The sequence below is a fragment of the Siphateles boraxobius genome, unplaced genomic scaffold, assembly GCF_051911475.1.
Source record: "Siphateles boraxobius isolate OS27281-9 unplaced genomic scaffold, OSU_SipBor_1 22, whole genome shotgun sequence".
Taxonomy (NCBI): Eukaryota; Metazoa; Chordata; class Actinopteri; order Cypriniformes; family Leuciscidae; genus Siphateles; species Siphateles boraxobius.
Genome location: NW_027508833.1, coordinates 23,033,619 through 23,053,007, shown reverse-complemented (window position 1 = coordinate 23,053,007; position 19,389 = coordinate 23,033,619). Strand labels below are relative to the sequence as shown.

Sequence of the window (19,389 nt, the reverse complement as noted above, 5' to 3'; positions counted from 1 at the left end):
GAAAATAGCAGCTTGAACAATCTGTTTAACATCTCCTTTCGTGTTTTAAGGAAGAAAGAAAATAAAATAGGTTCAGAATGATATGAGCATGAGTAAAAAGCAAGACCCCCCCCCCCCCCAAAAGCTTTCATTTTATTATTTTTTTAAGCTGTCAAACTTTATTTGAATTTGTGCCATATGAAATGCTGATTTTATGCAAACATTACTGAGTCATGCTTTTTCCTTTATTCCGAAGATAAAAATCAGATATTCACTACATGAACTGTACATAGTAAAACTGAACTGTCAATAAAATAGTTTACTATTTTCTGTAGCTTGTCATGCAGCACATGATTGTGTCCTGAAGTATTTTGTTCATCATTAATTTCAGTCTAAGACGATGTAATATTTCTGTTTAATATCGACCTGTTCATTTTATTGCAAACTGAAAGATCCCCTCCTTTTCATTCTCAAATATTAAAATGCAACAATTGCTGTTGGTCATACTTGTTTGCACAAAAGTTTATTTAAAAAAGGCATGAAGCAACATAAGACTCACGAAAAGAAATTCTAATTGTATCTACTATACAGATCTCAGACAGTTCAAGACGTTTCATAAAAGGAAATACTTTGGAAGTACTTTACAAAAATTTACAAAAATATTGTTCTCCATGAGGTTCATTGAATGTCTCTCAGACTAGGATGTTCTTACACAGATATGACACTGACTGTTGGAAATGCATAAAGACTTCCGGACATCTTCAGGATAAGGTACATTCAGTTTTAATGATGTCAAAGCATCAAGCTTTGCAAAAAATAGAGTTGAGCTACAAATAAAAACAAAAAGGATGACACATTGAAGTGTTATTCGAAATAAGAAAATATTTGGACCCAGTATTAAGAATATAAACCAATCAAACAGTTGGTTACAATGTTCTCATAAATGGTCAACAGATATATTTCACATAATTTTGCAGAGATGTCTACGATGTATTATCTTGCTGAGATTTTCTTTGGCAAGAACACAGACCAAACAAACAAACAGCAAATGAGCGGAATGGGGCGAGAAGCACAAAAGTAACTGAATAAATTGTATCAGATCATGCATGTTTACACAAATACTTCCTTAATGACATGACAGAAAATTGAAACGTCTCATTTCACAGAAGTATAACCTGTGACATATACACCGATAATGACATGACACGCGATTTAACACATTGCAGATATCAAAATCGTAATACAAAATCCTGTTTTCTTCCAATTTCCTTTTTTAAAAGTTTGTCTTACAAAATTTTACACTGGAAATCGAAGAAAGAAACTGCTTATCAGCAGGTAAACATGGCATACATGAACATAAACGTTATATGATACTGAAACATTTACTCTGCTTTCTTGTTAATCTACAATTGACCGTAAGCTGCCAATTTTGCCCGTGAAAGCATCAGACCGCAGTAAAGACCTCTCTCCCGTCTCATTTCAGAAATTAAGTTGGGATGATACATTAACTTTCCATCCGTGTCTGATGACAACCATGTTTGAACCACATTAAACAACATGCATATACATTAAGTATATTGCAGCTTACTGCATGTAAAAGGAAGGTAAGACTTCATCAGTTCTTGATATGTTATAAGATGCAGGAAGACTGCAGGAGTTGTGGGGCAGAGGCTGTCATTTTTTGTTTTATCATTTTTCCAGCACCAATATGGCTCCTTAGCACATTTAATAAAACGCAAAACACGTATTCGTGATAAAAAGTAGAAAAAGTTAAGTCACAAAGGTGCTCTTTTGGTTTCTTCCAACCATAGTTCCAGATTAGTTCCCCTCTTGTGAGTCTCTGTAAGGTTGGTGTTCCGTTTCTAATCTCAAGAAGGATTCAGTCGAGGAATCGCTGACAGGCCTTTTTCCAGCGGCAGGCGGTGCACCACTGGTCTCGGTGTTCAATGCCGTACACCTTCCTGCATTTCTTGGCTTCGCCCCGAATCCTCCTGTTAGTAGAAAATAAATTCACAGTTCAATTTGACTAATCTAAATCCAACAGAATTAATGAAATGTTATTCACAACACAGTTGACTATGTCATTTATACTACTGTTTAAGATTGGGTTCAGTAAGATTTTTGTCGTAAAATTTTTTCAGCAATGATGCATTCAATTGATAAAAGTGACAGTCAAGACTTTTACATTGTTACAAAAGATTTTCATTTCAAATAAATGTTGTTCTTTCAAACTTTCTAGTCATCAAAAAATTACGAGCATCACTTTTTAAAATATAAAAATAATAAAAAGCAATGTTAAGCACCAAATCCTCATATTATACTGATTTCTGAAGGATCACGTGACACTGAAGACTGGAGTAATGATGCTGAACATTTAGATTTGCATCACAGGAATAAATGACATTTTAAAATGTATTCAATCAGAAAAATAATACTTCTGAATATCACTGTTTTACAGTATTTTTGTATCAGCTTTATTGATCACAAGAGAATTTCAAAAAAAAATTTTTTAAATCTTACCGATACCAAACTTTTGAACAATAGTGTGTTTATTAAATATTTGGCTGAAAAATAATACAGTGGATAGTTTTAATTTTATATTAAAATCCTAAGATGTTTTTGGTTACTATTATTTTCCCCAGCACACCCAACCGTGGTGACGTCAGCAGAAAAGTAATTACAGGTACCTGGAAGTGCAATGGTTTCTTGGAGGTGAGACACTGGCAGGATGTGGCCTGAAGGTGGCGTTGTTATTCTGGAGCCACTGTTCACCAACACTAACTGAACGACGGCGGAATGGTGAGGCCTGGGGACGAGGAGAGAGAGAGGGAGAGAGAGACCACCATTAGTCACAGAATGACGCACTGCAGGATATATTACAGCTGCAAACACAACTCCGTGGTACAAACAATGCATCAGTGCAGTAAAACTGTACAAAAAATATGCAATAAGAAACAAATCATGTCAAAGAAATATTGTTGATAAAAACCTTTGGCTGTTATAAACCAGATAGATCAAAATACGCAGATCACAATACATTTACATGATTTTTCAACTTAGTGACAAGCATGCGTTTAGACAAAGAGAACATATTGGCCTGAACTCCACTAGATGGCACTGCAATACCATCAGCATTTCTTGTGGGCGGAACAAAGGACATACAAACAACATGGGCATGTCACCCTCATTTCCAGTGCGAAAACAATGTATTTGAGACCATGTGGTCCTTTGTATATTCTGAACGCCTCAGAGAAAACATTAATGCATAAACAATCCATTACCTATAAATATTCACAGCGATAAGGCCTCTTTAAAGACACATGTGCTTTCTTTGACCTTGACGATGATAATGGAATGGAAGAGTGTGTCGTTTTGTTGTTTGAGCCTGAAAAAGGTCTGCAATGTTACAAAGCACAAAGTCACTCCAAAGGGAGTTCAGTAAGCGCTTTCTGAACCCCCCTGTATGCCTCGATGGTAGTCTTGAGTTCTCTACTGGAAACAAACATGTAAAAATGGCCCTGTTTAAACCTGGTATTAAGTTGTGTTTTGGTTGATCGGGTCATAAGTGGACGATGCTAAATACAGGTGTAAACGAGTACTTAAACGTTTTGAGCTTGTCCACTTTCATTCCCTTCCAGAGGCAGTCGAAAACGGTAGTGGACAAAAGAGAGATTAAATCCCCAGGTGTAAATGGGAATGTGTCTCCCTCGTATACTTATGATCTGATTGAAGAAAATGCATCTTAATACCAGGTGTAAACAGGGACAATACTCCTTATTTAAATAACTCCCATTCAAGGCATGCGCAAAAAAAAGGGGCGAGACCTGATTGAGTTGTGTTAGTAGGGTGTTGAAACTCGCAGTTATGGCAAGGGGCGTGACATTTCCAACACATGCTCGAAGCGGTTGACCAAACACAACACACTGGTCTAGCTGACCAATCGGAGCTCATTGTGCTCTTCGGAAGGAGGGGCTTCAAAGAGTTTGGAACTAAACAGGGGTGCATTTCACGAAACCATCATTAGACAAGTATGGTCGCAATTTCCGTGGTAACCAACATAGTTCAACGATTTGGCGTTTCTCGAAACCATAGTTCCAACAAACATTCGCAAACAGCATCGCAATCTTACCTGGTTGGAACTACAGCTCTCAAACTGTAGTAAGAAGCATAGTTTCTTGTTAAATGACATGTGGACTTTAATAGATCATGCTTTTGGCCACAATAAGCAACCTAACATTTGGTACATTTTATCAATAGCATTGATAAACAATCAGTAGCATTTTTAAAGGGTGCACATGTCGTATGAGGGAACCCTCGATGAATCAAACATCAAATAAAGCAAAATGAGATGGCACCTAATGACTGCTTCACTATTTTTATTCCATGTTCATTACAGCAGTATCTCGGAACTCTCGAATAGATTAATTAGCAGAAGTTATTTCTCCTCCACCTGCGCGTGACATCATTAACGACATTCCTATATTGTTGAACCAATGTTGTTCAAAGGACAGAAGTGCAACCATGTCACTAAGGTTTGTCTCAGGAAACAGTTGTGACAAGTTGGTTAGTTTCTCCAACGATGCATTGTACTATGGTAGTTTATCAGCGAGTTACATCGTTGTACGGGAAAAGCACTCTAGAGTGTTACTGACAGACTGGTAGGAGAGGTGCTGCAACAATGTAATGCAATGCGTTTTTTGAACAGTCAAGCATGAAAAACTATTCTAGTAGACTCCAAAAACAAAACTAAGACTTTGTAAAAGATCATAATATGGTCTCTTTAATCTCACCTGTTTGCTCTGGTGAACTGTGAGAGACGGAGTCCAATGACAGGACACAGGAACAGAAACTGGTTTACACGGAGTCACAACCGGAACGGGTGGATGAGCCTAAAGAATCAACACCAACATATTAAACAATCATCCACGTTTCTTCATTTAGGACAACATGCAAACGGTGACATGTGACACCAATCAGATTTTTGATGCCACTAAAAGCCCTCAAGGGAAACACTGTGTTCAATTACATCACAACAATGTAAAGCATCTCACCTGGTAAGAGTGCTCAGTATGGACCTGCCAGGAGCTGCTTGGGGCCGACTGGCTGAGCGGGCTGGGATGGAGAATCTCCGGGGTGGAGGGAGAAGGGGGCCTGTGCCGGCTGGGACTGCATGGGGAAGCGCAAGAGGGCCGGGGGCCAGCAGGGGGAGCTGTCTGCTCCAAGTCCTGATAGACTTCAGTGTAGTAGAAGTCTTCTTCTCTTTGCGAGTGCTCATCACTTTGTCTGCAGAAAACATAACACACAGTGTGTTGACAATCTGAATGTCCCAGATTGCTGCATTGGCTAGACACTTTGGGAGACGTTTGGTAATTGTGATGCTTACCCAAGATGAGAATTTCGGATGTGACGTTTGATGCCTACTACTGAGGTCAGTATTTTTCCACATTTTGGCCACAAGCACCGATATGCTACTTTTACTGAGTTCTACAGGGTGAAAAACAACACAAACAAGACAATTAATCTACACACTCCATAAAACTAACACCTCATATATTATGCAGTATAGAAATTCAGTTTACAATGTACCTTGCGTTTTCTTGGTGTTGGCTCATTAAACAACATTTGGTCCAGTTCCATGTCCAGGCCTTCATCAATGAGGGGGGCGCTCTTGTCTATCTCTGCGATGGGTGGGGATGGGGCGGGGCTTCCGTTTCCATGGTCGCAGCTCCAATATCCACCATCAGACAGTTCGCCACCACCATTTTCCATTCCACACAAAGCTAATACAAACAGAAAAATAGCTGACTGAGTTACGCTTCATCATATGATCCTTTTCCCAAAGTCAAATTCAAGCATTTCCAGCACCAACAACTGTGGCAAATTACATGTTTACACACATATACGTACTTTATCACATTAAATCAGAAGTTACTGTGCAATAAAAAAAAAAACATGATAGCATTTGTTATAGCATTCCACAAAAGAGTGACAAATTAAAAGAAAACAAGTTTCAAAATGTCCGTAAGTAGACTTGGCATCCTATATAACCTAGATGAGTCCATATAAAACACTATATTAAAATACAAGAATTTCCAGCACATCTACGAACCCTGATCTAAATGCTAGAACACATTGGAAAAATTATATAAATATTATAAAAATAATTAATATTAATACAAAATGTCATACAGCACATAATATAATAAAAAATTATTACCGTTCAAAAGTTTGGGGTCAGTAGAATTTTTAAATATGAGCAAGGATGCATTTAATATGCAAAATAATTATTTTGAACCTTCTATTCATAGAAGAATACGGAGCAAAAATATATAATAGTTTCCAAAAATATATTAAGCAGCATAACTGTTTACAACATGAGCAGCACTTCACAGGAATAAACTACATTTTCAAATATGTTAAAATAGAAACAAGCTATTTTAAATTATAATCATATTTCACAATACTACTATTTTTAATAATAAAAATAAATGCAGTCTTGGTGAGCATAACAGACTTGTCAAACCCCCCCCCTCCTTCAGAAGTTGTTAAAAATGATGATGATATGCAATCCTGTACAAGTGTAAGATTTTGTTCCACTAGCGAAAACTGTACGTGCAGTTGTTAGGGATTTCTTCTTGGTGACTAATGCCTATCTCAGCAAGCAATGAGTAATCTTAGCTGGTTTATACCACATTTGTACACTGTACCATTGCTAAGGTAAAGCATTTATGAATGTGAAAGGTTCAACTAACTTGGAGCTACGCTCCCCGGAGCTGAGTGTTGGATTACTGGACTGCACGATAGACTTGTAAGCACCATTGCAGCCATAATCTCATCCATGTCCACTGTTTCTGGATTCCTGCAGTGTTGAAGTAGAGTTATAAGGGAGTGCTCCTCATTCAAAAAGTCAACATTCATCATTCTGACATCTATAACAAGCCATACCTTCTTGGCACATCAATGGATGAGGAGACTGAGGAGTTAGGACTAGACGTGGGGTTTGTCCATACATCTTCCAGCTTGCGATGAACGTGCTGGTTAAGCTGGGGCAGGAAGATAGACACCTCATTGTCCACGTGGTTATGCTGTTCGACCACACCTCCACATTCTTGTCCTCCGCAGTGCACATACACCTGAAACGTATCAGGAAAAACACCATGAAGTGTCATGCATCTCACTCAGAATACCAGTCAACTTTTGATTTACTCTACAACAACAAAGACATTCATGGTTACCTTCTGTCCAGGGTAAAGCTTGCTTCTGTGAAGCCCACTTTCCGGGCATCCATGGGGTCCCGTTTCTGTCAGGCCATCCGCTGAGGAGCCACACACCAGGGTGCCCAGTGGGGAACGCTTCCCAAGCCTGGTTTTCGGTACCATTTTCAGTTCCTCGCACCTTGAATCCTCTCAACTGCTTTGACGAACTCCTGATGGAGATTCAGCAGCGCTATTCAGACGACTGACAGGAAGTTGACAAGAGGAAACAAACAAATGATTGATGTAGTTCAGGTCACTCAGCACATCTTATTGCCAGAAAGAGAGCCTAATGTTTTGGCCTCATTTTATTGTGTATATATCAGGAATAGGCCAAAAAAAAATCTCAGTTTCGACACCCTGCTCTCTAGATATCAGCATCATTGAAAATGGAAAAACCCATAACAGTCAAGCACTAGTTGTAACAAAGCAAAATAAAGTATTTATTATGGCATAAGATCATAAACATGATTTAACTTTCTAAATGTGTAAAGTTATAAATGTATAACTACTACTAGATATATTAACCTTGCCCTTTACAAATTCAAGAAATAAACAAAAAGACAAGTTACTGGTATATATGTACAAAATATTAATATTAATCTCAACAATGCTGTCACCTGTTGAATCTGATCAGTGAAATCAGCATGAGTCACCATCCTTATGCGAAACATCCGGCAACTAAGTGTCAAACTATTAAGACATCACAGGACGAATGATGCAAAATTTTAAGTTTACGTGAAACTGTGCAGAATGACTATGAGTCGTTGTCAGCACATAATGAACCATGCAAAAACTACTTTAACTGACGCAAGACATTAAAACGGTTATGGTCATGCTAGCCTTTGTAACCTCAGAATGTTCACCCAAGAGTTTGAGGCACAGAGGAATTGAATGAATGAATGTATGAAACAATGAATGAGGCATTTTATATAGTGCTTTCATATATACTACTGTAAACCCAAAGCGTTTTATAATCATGTCGGGATCTCTCCTCAACCACCACCAGTGTGCACCATCCACTTGGATGATGAGACGGCAGCCACAAAAAACCTGTAGTAATTGGTAATTACTACATACCATAACCATTATTGCCAGCTGCAGTCCGGTATTACGTTTCCTCCATTCCAGTGAAAGGTGATTCAGAGTAATTGTTACTGATTGAACCAAAAAACTCCCTTGGTTGCCAAATACTACATATTTGGCAGCATGGGAGCTGCTTGCATTATTCTTATTTTATTATTTATTATATGTACAAAGCTAATACAAGCAGAATAATAGAGGTGAATGAGAAGAAAAGCTTCATCAAAAATGTAAATCTCCTGTAAACCAATGGATAAGTGTCTAGCTAGATGCGAGAATATATCTACAACAGACATCAACAGAGCAGAAAATACTGTGCAAATCATTAATATCATACAATATTACTATATTACTTAGTATTTATAGTGTTTTGAACTCTAGGCCTACTTGACATGTCAGTGTTGCACAATATGCAGCAGCGGTTAGATATAATCTGCAATATAGGCTACAACGACAATTGTGAATGATAAAAAATGGCTGCTGCTTTTTTTTGTCTAATAATAACTTATTTATTCTAAAATTAGAAATTTGTGAAAAACAAAATTATTTTCAAAAAAAAAGTATCCTTTCAAAAATCTGTTAAAAATAGCGGTTTAATTATAACTAACTAGGTTATTATAAAAGTTGGAGAATATAGTATTGGTTTTGGTACATGGATTTTCGGTATATTCAGAACTATTGATGGACATGGATGTTCGGTATATTCAGAACTATTGATGGAAAGTCCGACTTAACCGGTTCCTTAAATCACTTTCTTGCAAAGAACCGGTTCAAAAAGCGATTCGGATATCCGATTACGTCATATCGTAATTACGTCATCGCGTGTTCCCCACACACCGGCGTGGCATATTACATCTTTCCAAAACATTCCAAAGAAGCCATAGGCACATAGTGCTGTTTATTACGGTTTTATATTAGTAAGTGCTTACTGTGATTTAATGTATCCGAGTTCATTTTGTTGCAGCCATGATTCAGCTCAACTTAGATTAAACTTAGAACCTATAATTTTGCTTTGAAACAATCTCAGGCTGATTAAGTTTTTACAGGTTTTAATAAATTTGATCATTTTATTAAACCAGCTCTGTCTCGTATTAAGTGTCAACAATCAAGTCATGAATGTTTCATTTATTTCTACTGTTTTTTGACTATTAAAACAACTCGTATAGAACATGACATTAAGACCGATTCATTAACGCCCAGTTAAAAATCATTTAAGTGATCCAACTCAAAAGAGCCGTTCATTCAAGGAATCGGAGAGTTTATTCAGAACACTATAATGACAGCGCGTCATTCTGAGTCCCCACATGCTCGCACTCGCAGCCTCGTTGCAGAAGCGACGCAACGAGAACGCGCAGCAAGAGCAGATTATCCATCTGGTATTCATTGAAAGCGTTAAACGCAGTTTTTTTCGAAACTGCTCAGAAAGCAGCAGCCGGACAGTATCTCTTCAGATGCTAAAAAGTTCGTTTTTGTAGATTATAAACCCGAATTACTGAATCAACTGACCTTTTTTCCATTGTGCTGGGATTTTTTTAATATATATTTTAAAATTTTATATCAAATGCAAAAGTTCACAGTTGTGTAGATTTTGAATCCGTATAGAACAACTAAAATAATATTCTGCTAAAACGAAGCACATCGTCGCACAAACAAGCCATAAGTATCAAACTTGATCATCCAAAAGCTTTTCACGTGAATTCACTGAAATAATGTACGAACCTTACTAACCTTACATGCTATGTACAAACCATAACAACGTAGTCTTGTATTAGAAACAGCGCAATAATAAGAAACAAAAGCATTAAAACAGAGAGAAAAACTTTCAATGAACACACGTACCTTTGCCAAATTTCAACACACCCCCTTCCCACAAGGCTCGCTCTGACCGGCTGTAACTTGAAAATGTCCTTTTTCAGAGACCAGAACGGCTTGTGTTTAGGTATTCAAAATCCCGGCCTGGATCTTTACAGTTACTGTAACCGTATATGTTTGATAAAGCACCAAATGCCGTAAGAACACCACTATTAAAGCAGTTTATTCTCATCTACGGTGTTCGCTTTACATGACAAAAATGAGGTGATCTTGTGTTTGATTTTGTTTTAATCCGTATTGCTTCCGTCTTCACAAAGGTGAGCCGTATCAGAGTAATCCAGTGCCGGGTTTTCACCCAAGCGCCTTCTAGCGGGCTCCTGCTCTTGTAGTAAACAACCTGACCACGTGGTAGGGATGTCGACGCTCATTGGCTAAGCAGCGCTTTCCAAGACACACGCCCTACAATTCCAACTTGTTTACGCAGAAGTTGAGGAAGGGTAAAGAAACACAATGGACACACATTAAGACACTATTTCGTGCTACACCACTTTTATTAAATCTCCGTGGCTTTGCATTACTACAGTAAAATGTATTCAATCAGGAATGCAGAGAAACAACGTGCAAATTGATACATTGTTGCTCACTGTGCAAATTATGAGTTGAAATGTGGATTCCAGCACATTATATATATATATATATATATATATATATGCTTTTTTTTATTGCATAACACGAATTGTGCATTAAAATGGCACTCATTGAGCTGTCATATATGTGTCTGAATCGTGCAGTATGCGTTTCTTTGCATATGGGTACACCGTGTACCTAGTAACTTTAGGGCTGGTAGATGTTGCACTGTATGCATTGCCCTTATAGGATTAGCCCGTCTAACGTCTTCGGATCATCTTTGACTTGTTTTCAGAAAATAATATGCTATACATATATGCTTTATAAATTATGCAAATTATAAGAGTTGATTAAAATGCAAAGATTTAGCCAGAGCTGCCTTCGTGTTCTTTAACATCTCACACACATTGTGATTTATTTTCAAATGTTTTCCATAATTTATCTTTTTGATCTCAATACGCTTTGGAACCAGAAACACTTGTCTTATGATTTGTCTCACATCCTACACGAATCGATGAATTTTAATGGTTTACAATGAGAGGGTTAATAAAGTATCAGTCTATTTGTTCAACTAACAGCAGGCGTGTTATCTTTAAATGCACAAAAAAACCATAGTAAATTCAGTTGCTGTGTTTTATTTTTCTTCTTTTTTTTAGTAGCTGCTTTCTAAAGGGGAGGGCATGAAAGGGTTACATAATTCGAGTTTTCCCCGTCCGCTGGCATCACCTCCGCATGCCATTGGTCGAGAGCGGTGACTCGCCTCCCCACGCGCTGCACTCGTGAACCAGCCGAAGCCAATAAACGCGTACGTGAGAGAGCGCACATCCGTCATCTCGCCAGAACATTCAAGAACATGCATTCTGCACGTTTGCCACAGATCCGCGTGCGCTTTCCAAACACTGCAAGAACAGGCGTCACGTGAAGTTCGGTTTAAACATAACAGTGTTTTTCTTATTATTATTGTTGTTTATTTACCTACCGTTGAACGAGAGTATTACGGACAAAAATTACAGGTCAAAGAAAGTTCAAAATATTTAATAGATTTTTAAAGTATGTTGTCACTGGTGCGATGCTTTAACAGTATAGGCTACGTGCGACATAATACATAGACTTAAATATTGATAATGATTATGATAAAACATTTTTCTGCTGCAGGCCCTTTATATTTTCACAATGTTTTATTTGTGATTCTGAATATGTATAATGTTCAAGCAAAACAAAAACATTCAATTACACACATTTAGAATTTATTAGATAGGGCATGCAAATTAACTCTTATAGTCTTTTTTTTATAATATCGTAAAAACATGCTTAGCAAGGAACTGGTTATAAACAAAATGTCCATTTGAACATGAATGAAAACACCCTCAGTTAAAAATGTCACATTTGGTGACACAGAGACCCTGGATTATCTAGCATTTGATATATTGCATACGGTAATATTTTACTTTAGATCTAGCTGAGTTAGGGTAAGCACAATGTCTGTTCAATTAATTGATTTAAGTAACTTAGCCCATTTAATATGAGGGTCAATGGCAAAAAAGGAAATGACAAGCATGATCGTCTCCTTTTAAAGAAAATGTTTAAAACCATGTGCCAAGTTAGCAGATATGTTATGTAGGTTTCATTTTTTATTTAAAAAAAACTCTGTTTTGTAGAAAATGATTAATGACTCAAATCTATTTTTTTTCTATTATCCATATTTCTATCCATACGTCTCAAATATTTAACAAAAATCATGCATTTTCATATTTTTCTTAAAATGGCTTCTTGCATGTTGTTTACACAATTATTAATCATTAAATATGAATACAATTGTTTCACTTCTTATTTTAAAAGAAAAGAGGCCACATTTCTAGAGAGCAAATATTTCCCCTAAATAAAGTCAATCTCACCAGAACAGAAGGGTTAATTCTAAAGAGCTTTTTACTTTAATTACATTTTACATTTTATTACATTAAAGGTTTTATAGGATGTATTCATACCCACAGGAATCCGTACATTTGTTCAAAACCTAAAAATATTCACCAGTATGCATCCATCAAGTCGAACATATCCAGATCAATTGATCTGACAGATAAAATCTATAATCACCCCTATTAAGAATGAATATGAATACAGAATAGTTTCACAATACTGGAATTCATCAGAAAAAGATACAATGAAAATCTTCATTTCTTCATGTCTCTTTGGTAGTGATGGTGGCGAAACTTCCACCTCATCTTCAGATGGAATGTGACTTTTTCTTGCCTACGTCACATTTCATTGGTTACCATCTGAAAAGAGACCCCTATTTGTCAGAACAGGTGTGACCAGAAGATCAGGCTCCTTCTCCCCTGAGGGACACTGTTCATCTCTGTCTGAACCGTTACATAAGGATTCAGCACGGTCAATGCTGAGGGAAGGGGGGGTCCTATTGGCACTTTATGGGAGTCAACACCACAAAGCAGGGTTTCAGCCTGGCTCCAGAAGAACACAGAAAGAATTTATCTCCGAATAGTGTTGTGTTTTGTTTAGTAAGAGCATTTCAGGTCGCATAATAAAGATGGAGGAACTTTCTACAGACTTGTTTACACCACAAAGTCTGTGGTGTTACACCTATGTCATCGACACCATTTTTATTATCCGAGTTAAAAAACTAAGATGAATAAAACATGTTTATATTGTAATTTGAATTTACTCAAATGCAACTTAAAAGGAATAGATCACCCAAAAACAGAAGGGTTACTCACCCTTGAGCCATTCAAGGGGTATAAGATTTCCTTTCAATTGAACATAGTCTGCATTATATTAAATGTCCTGGCTCTTCCCAGATTTGGCATTGAATGGCATTGAAAAGTGCCTGAGTTTCAAGGTCATCCATACATCATAAAAGTAATCCATATAACTTCAGTGGGTTAACCCATGGATTTGCTTCAGAAGGCATTTATTAACCCACTGGAGTCGTATGGATTACTTTTATGATGGATGGGCTTTTTTGGAGCTTCAAAAACTCAGGCACTTTTCAATGCCATAACAAAGCTGGGAAGAACCAGGATATTATTTAACATAACTCTGATTGTGTTCGGCTGAATGAAGAAAGTCATCTACACCTAGGATGGCTTGAAGGTGAGTAAATTATGGGGTCATTTTCATTTTTGGGTGAATTATTCCTTTAGGAGTATTTTAAAAGTAGAACAGAATCATCTCAAGTGCTTACGATTTCTCAGTTAGCTTGCAGCGTTACTGGACCCCGCAACCCTTATTGTCCCAACACGCCATTTATTTGAGTTGGTAGGTTTGAACCTGCAGAAAGCACATGCATTGTTGTGTGTTAGATTCTAACACAAATAACTAACCGTTAGACTATTCTGTGCATTTCTCATTTCTGGGATCAAAATGTGTGGTGAGAAGTAAAGCAATTTCACAGGGATTGAATTACTTTTGTGGTTTGAATTCCTTGCAATTTTCTTTTTTGTCCTGGAGAGACATACCTTGAGAGAGATAGTGACTTCTCCAAGGTTTGCACACGATTCCTTCTTGAGAGATTGTTAAATCCTCAGGCTCTAAAAATTCAAAGATAAGATTAGAGTGCATCTTCTGAGCGGGTTGGATAGCATTGCAAAGTGATAAACAGCCATTCAGATTCAAAATAAATTCATTGACAACTCAGTTTACCGATTTCATCACCCGTGATTTCATTAGCAGCAGGGTTGTGTCTGGCTCCTGATGAATCGCCCATTCTTGCCTGTTCAATTAAGAATTAGAGTTTAGCACAAGATTTACATCACATTTGAGCATTGAGCAAAAAGGGTTCGGTCAGATGCTTCATGTATAAAACCATTTAGGTTTTCCCATCATGGGATGATTTTAAGAATTTAGCTGTAATTCCTTTTGTTTAAATCCATTTTTTATTTTAAATACATTATATGAATTAAAATGCTTCTTCAAATATTCCCTTTCCTGCAGTGTGTAATATAGCTGTTTGTGAATGTCAAATGTCTGCAAAGTTTTAAAGATCAAAGTGCACAATAAATAAAGTTATTGTCTCCTAAAGGAAAGAATCGATTCTGAACAGCCAAAACAAGTCGTCAGCAAATCCAGTCTTACTTCCTGCTACAAACCTAGATAATAATGTAACAAATTTGCATAATTCTAGCCTATGGTCCTTCATTGGCTGCCCACGAACAATGTCTACTTTGTCTTTGACCGTCAAACACTGTAGTTGCAGATGAGACGGGAAGAGTTTGGTTTCAGGTTGTGGACATGTTGAGAAGATGCTGTTTCCAGTGCTGTGAATCCATTTGCAGGCACTTCAAAAGGATGAAGACCGATGCCATCATTCGTATCTGTGTATCAAGCACTGAGGAAGCCTCTGCAGCTGAAATTCAGATATGTAACGGCCGTTTCATGTCCAAAACACGCTGTAGAGCAATCACAACAGACTAGGGATGCATCGATACCGATATCATTACTCGGGTGTTGGTCCGATACTGTGCTCATGTACTCGTAAAACTACCCCGATGCAACTGCACCCGATACCACTTTAAGGGGCAGTTCACATGTCACGTGTAAAAACGCGTGGAGAGTGCAGCCGCACAGTTTCCGTAGAATGTTTCTCCTTTCCACAAGTGCTTGTGCTCCAGTTGCGTCTGTCGTTGCTATGCAACTATGAACATACGTACTACCGGCACATCCGGGAACTTAACTGTCGATTACGTCAACACCCCTTTTTAGGAGAAAATAAACCAGACTTCCAATAGACTTCAATACAAAATAGCGTCACAAAACGACGTCCGTACACAGCCGGCAGTCGTGAATAACTTAAGAAATCACTAAGATTAAACATAAAGTAATTGACATGAATTACATGTCCACACCCTGCATGCCATAGAGCGTGAAAGATACATCAACAAACTTAATTTGGTCTGTTTAAAAACACGTCCCTTCATTCTCCCAGTGTCAAATTGGTGTAATAACGCCACCCAGTGGGGTAATATATATTATAAGATTATAATGTATATTATAAGACAAATGTATATTTAAAGATGTTTACTTTCAAAAACGAAGTAAAATCATTCACTGGCTTACCATGGTTACTCGATGAGGTACGACTAGAGTAAATGTCCAGGTAAGACACCTCTGGCCACTAGTTGGAAAAACGAGCGCGCTGCACCGCATGCACATCATTTCTGTTATGAGCGGGCTTGCCGCACGCCCACATTTGAAATAATGAATTTGCACGCGCAAAAAACGCAATATGTGAACGGCAACAGCCCCTTGTGGCAACCTGACATTAGCCTAAACTCTCGTCAGTTGAGCAGGTAGTCGGAGGAGTAATGTCAGCCGTTTGGAGATATTTTAAGATAAGCGATGAAGATTAAAGTAGAGCAGACTGCAAACTATGCTCTGCTAAATTGTCAAGAAGAGGGGGAGAAATAGCTCCTTTAACACAAGCAATTTGATTATACAAGTTGTATAGGCCTATTTACTTTGTTACAGTCAGAAAATGAAAAACATGAGATGAAAATAAAATATTGTTAGAAGAACTATAATGGTATTATTAAGTACTCGTATTGGTACTTGGTATCGGCAAGTACCAAAATGTAAGTACTTGGTCTGAAAAAAGTGGTATCGGTGCATCCCGACAATAGACTGGTCTACTCTGCTCTGATTGGTCAGATGGCCCAATCACAACAGACTGAGCCATCTGACCAATGAGAGCAGAGACCAATCGCATTCTGTCTATAGGGCCGTAGTGTTTCTTTACAAAGTGACATCGGCACATCGCCAACTACTGGCCTTGCATGAATACAGCGTTTTTGGTTGTTTTCGCAGATCTTTGTGAGCGGAAAACACTAAGGAAAAACATACCCTCGTTGGTGGGAGAAAACAAGGAACAGGTCCTTGTCAATTAAAAACATTAATAACCATGGAAACAAATGGGAACATAGCAATTAACTATGAACATAAATAATGAACAGGGACAAAGGAAACTAAAACTAACAGGTAAATAGAAACTTCATGTGAAATGATGCATGTAAACCTATTGTAAGAGACCTCCAAAAGTCTTATATTCAGTGTTGGTTGTAATGTAATTTAATTACTTTTCCCTTGAAAAAGGGAAGGAATTACTCTTAATTTTTCTGTAATTTGAATACAGTTACTTCTGATGTAATTGCACTAAATACTTTATAGACTACAGAACAATTTAATTAAAACAATAGTGGATTCAAAGACAAAATTTAACTGGTCGAGGTTGATATGATATTTAGAAAGTAATTAAATAATTACACTGTTGAAGATGTAGTAGCTGGTAATTAATTACTTTTTTTAAAGTAACTTACCCAACACTGTTTATATATATAAAAACAATGTCTTTTCTCTTTTAGCTATATGCCATTTCATTTGTCACTCACCACATTCACAAGTTGCGATGACTTCTGCTCTGGTGCACTGTTGCTCTCCAACTCAAATGAATGTCTGTTGAGTAATAAAATAAATAAATAATTTGTGATTTAAAGCACGGCCATGCTTCTGATAAACTTTTGCACTTAAGTATATAGTATTGTATAAAACACATAAGTGACTTTATGGCTTATACGATCCATCCATTTTGCCAGTGCAATAAAGTTTAAAGCCATAAGGTTTATCCCCCATGCACTGAAGTTATTGGCTGGTGTCTGGTGGCCGAGATTGAAACTGCAAAAATCGCCAAATAATGTTCATTAATTTTCAAAATCATTATTAAATTTAATAATCAATTTATATTTGAACACAAACAAGATTTAATTGCTTACAATAAATGTTATGATATGCTGGGTTTAATGCATTGCTAAGTGATTACTGTAATTTAATTACTTTTCCCTTGAAAAATGTAAGTAGTTACTTTTGATGTAATTGCGTTAAATGCTGTATAGAGTATAAAGCAATTCTATATAAAACAAAAGTGAATTTTAAAATGCATATTGTTAATGTAACCTTTTCCCTGTAAAACAGTTCAAGAATAATTTATGCAGTTTTATTAGTTTTATTAATTTCAAAGAATTAAAAGAAGTTTAATTCTCCTGTCAAGGTTGATTTAGAAAAAATAAGTAATGCACTACTTTTAGAGAGAGTAATTTGTACAGTAACCTAATTACACTTTTGAAGATGTAATTAGTAGCTAGTAATTATTTTTTAGAGCAACACTGATGATACTAAAAGAATTGTCAGTGCAAAAATGCCTGAAGTTTTTCCAACACATCATGCATTGGAGGTCTTGGCTGGCCTCTAGTGGTTGAGATTAAAACTGCAACTACAGCTCCAAATAAATGTGAATAAATCTTAAAATCACATCTTTTTATTATAATAATATTATTTTATTTATAAGGAATTTACCTTAGTTTAAACAATGTGAATGAGACTGAAATGCTAACTGGTATTTGACCCACTGGCTTATATATCATCACTATGCAGACAGGCTGCACAGACTTCAGAAACTTCAACCCCACAATATAGGCTACTGCTTATTTGCTTGGTCTCTTTTTCACGCCTTCTTATGTGAAGCATGAGCACTAATGTGTAAGATGCAGTTCTTTGTGTTTTGTGACATAGCCACATTCCAGCCTTATTCCTTACAAATTTGCATAGTAGAAAATCTTGACAGTGAGGTCTAGGAATGTAGCTTACAACAATAGCTTAGGTGACTTTCGACTACATAGCTACATGCATTGTTGGCTCAAAAGATGAAGTCATCTGAAAACAGGCATGTTTTTTTTAAACCAAAAACAAGCTAAATCACTTAAAGGTCACTCAGTAGAAACCACTTACTTTCTACAGCTTGCACAGAGAACCAAGAGCGCGATGCTAATGATGAAGAGGACAATTATGGAGAGAAATGCGGCCTCTGGTTGCTCTGAGATCGCCCAGCCAAAGAGATCTGGGCTGATTGGTGCCATGATTGTGGTACCTACAAGAAGACAGATCAATTGCTGAATACATACACACACATATATATATATATATATATATATATATATATATATATATATATATATATATATATAGTCAAAGTGGACCTCATACCATTTTCCATTGTGCCTAAATAGTGCTTTACACACACAAAACAGCCAATTAAAAAATAGGTTCACAATCCTGTTGCAAAGACAGGTCACATACTTACCATTCAATTAAAAAACTCCCAAGAAATGAACAACAATTGTTACATGGCTTTGCATCATCAGGTCTTTTATATTGACTGTTTAGCCTATGTCATGAAGCACATCGATTACCACAGAAAGACGTTTTCACATAATGTATCCATTGATACAGGAGAAGTAAGAAGTGCTGCAACAAATCACTTTATGAGGAACAACACACTCCACACCAAATTGTAAAATCCTATACTCAAGAAGCCACAGTTCACTCTTGATTAACCATATGAGGCTTCTTGTTCTTCTCCTAAGGGCCCTTAAACATAAAACACCATCACAGGGATCATTCATCCAAAAATGGATATTCTGTCATTTACTCATCCACCAAACCCATGTGACTTGGTTTTTCCCATGCGAATACAAAGAACAGTGACTGAAGTTTTCAAGCTTCAAAAAATGCTACAGAAATACCATCCATATAACTATATTTCTATTATTCTGAGACCATAGGATAGATTTGC

General features: G+C 36.9%; 2 protein-coding genes across 8 annotated transcripts in view; both read right to left on the bottom strand.

The window, feature by feature from the left end:
• Positions 1-474: 474 nt before the first annotated feature.
• znf395a (zinc finger protein 395a) lies at positions 475-10,488 on the bottom strand. Of its 2 annotated transcripts, XM_077239167.1 has the most exons (10): positions 10,155-10,488; positions 7,215-7,437; positions 6,925-7,112; positions 6,732-6,838; positions 5,566-5,759; positions 5,363-5,463; positions 5,031-5,262; positions 4,770-4,868; positions 2,667-2,785; positions 475-1,970 (listed from the first exon to the last, which is right to left on the bottom strand). In XM_077239167.1, the coding sequence occupies exons 2-10, from the start codon at positions 7,356-7,358 to the stop codon at positions 1,859-1,861; spliced, it is 1,296 nt and encodes a 431-aa protein (XP_077095282.1). In that variant the 5' UTR covers positions 7,359-7,437; positions 10,155-10,488; the 3' UTR covers positions 475-1,858. The 2 variants fall into 2 exon arrangements, with proteins under 2 accessions (XP_077095282.1, XP_077095283.1); XM_077239168.1 differs by lacking the exon at positions 10,155-10,488 and having other exon boundaries at positions 7,215-7,470.
• A 1,425-nt stretch (positions 10,489-11,913) lies between these two features.
• LOC143746913 (uncharacterized) overlaps positions 11,914-19,389 on the bottom strand; it is a 17,829-nt gene continuing 10,353 nt past the window's right edge. For 2 of the 6 annotated variants that reach the window (XM_077239163.1, XM_077239162.1), the window contains 6 exons: positions 18,546-18,684; positions 17,153-17,216; positions 14,412-14,481; positions 14,228-14,299; positions 13,954-14,039; positions 11,914-13,030 (listed from right to left, as the gene is read on the bottom strand). In XM_077239163.1, the coding sequence (XP_077095278.1) occupies positions 13,996-14,039; positions 14,228-14,299; positions 14,412-14,481; positions 17,153-17,216; positions 18,546-18,673 (378 nt within the window). In that variant the 5' untranslated portion in view covers positions 18,674-18,684 and the 3' untranslated portion in view covers positions 11,914-13,030; positions 13,954-13,995. Of the gene's footprint in view, positions 13,214-13,953; positions 14,040-14,227; positions 14,305-14,410; positions 14,482-17,152; positions 17,217-18,545; positions 18,685-19,389 lie in introns of all 6 variants that reach the window. The other 4 variants (XM_077239161.1, XM_077239160.1, XM_077239164.1 and 1 more) reach the window with 4 other exon arrangements.

What these genes read in the sequence shown, in the direction of transcription:
- znf395a (XM_077239167.1), bottom strand. Translation starts at nt 7,358, where the DNA reads ATGGTACCGAAAACCAGGCTTGGGAAGCGTTCCCCACTGGGCACCCTG. An exon ending in TCCATTGATGTGCCAAGAAG is followed by an intron (nt 6,839 to 6,924) that starts GTATGGCTTGTT and finishes TCAACACTGCAG; the next exon opens with GAATCCAGAAACAGTGGACA. An exon ending in CAGTTCACCAGAGCAAACAG is followed by an intron (nt 2,786 to 4,769) that starts GTGAGATTAAAG and finishes CCTCGTCCCCAG; the next exon opens with GCCTCACCATTCCGCCGTCG.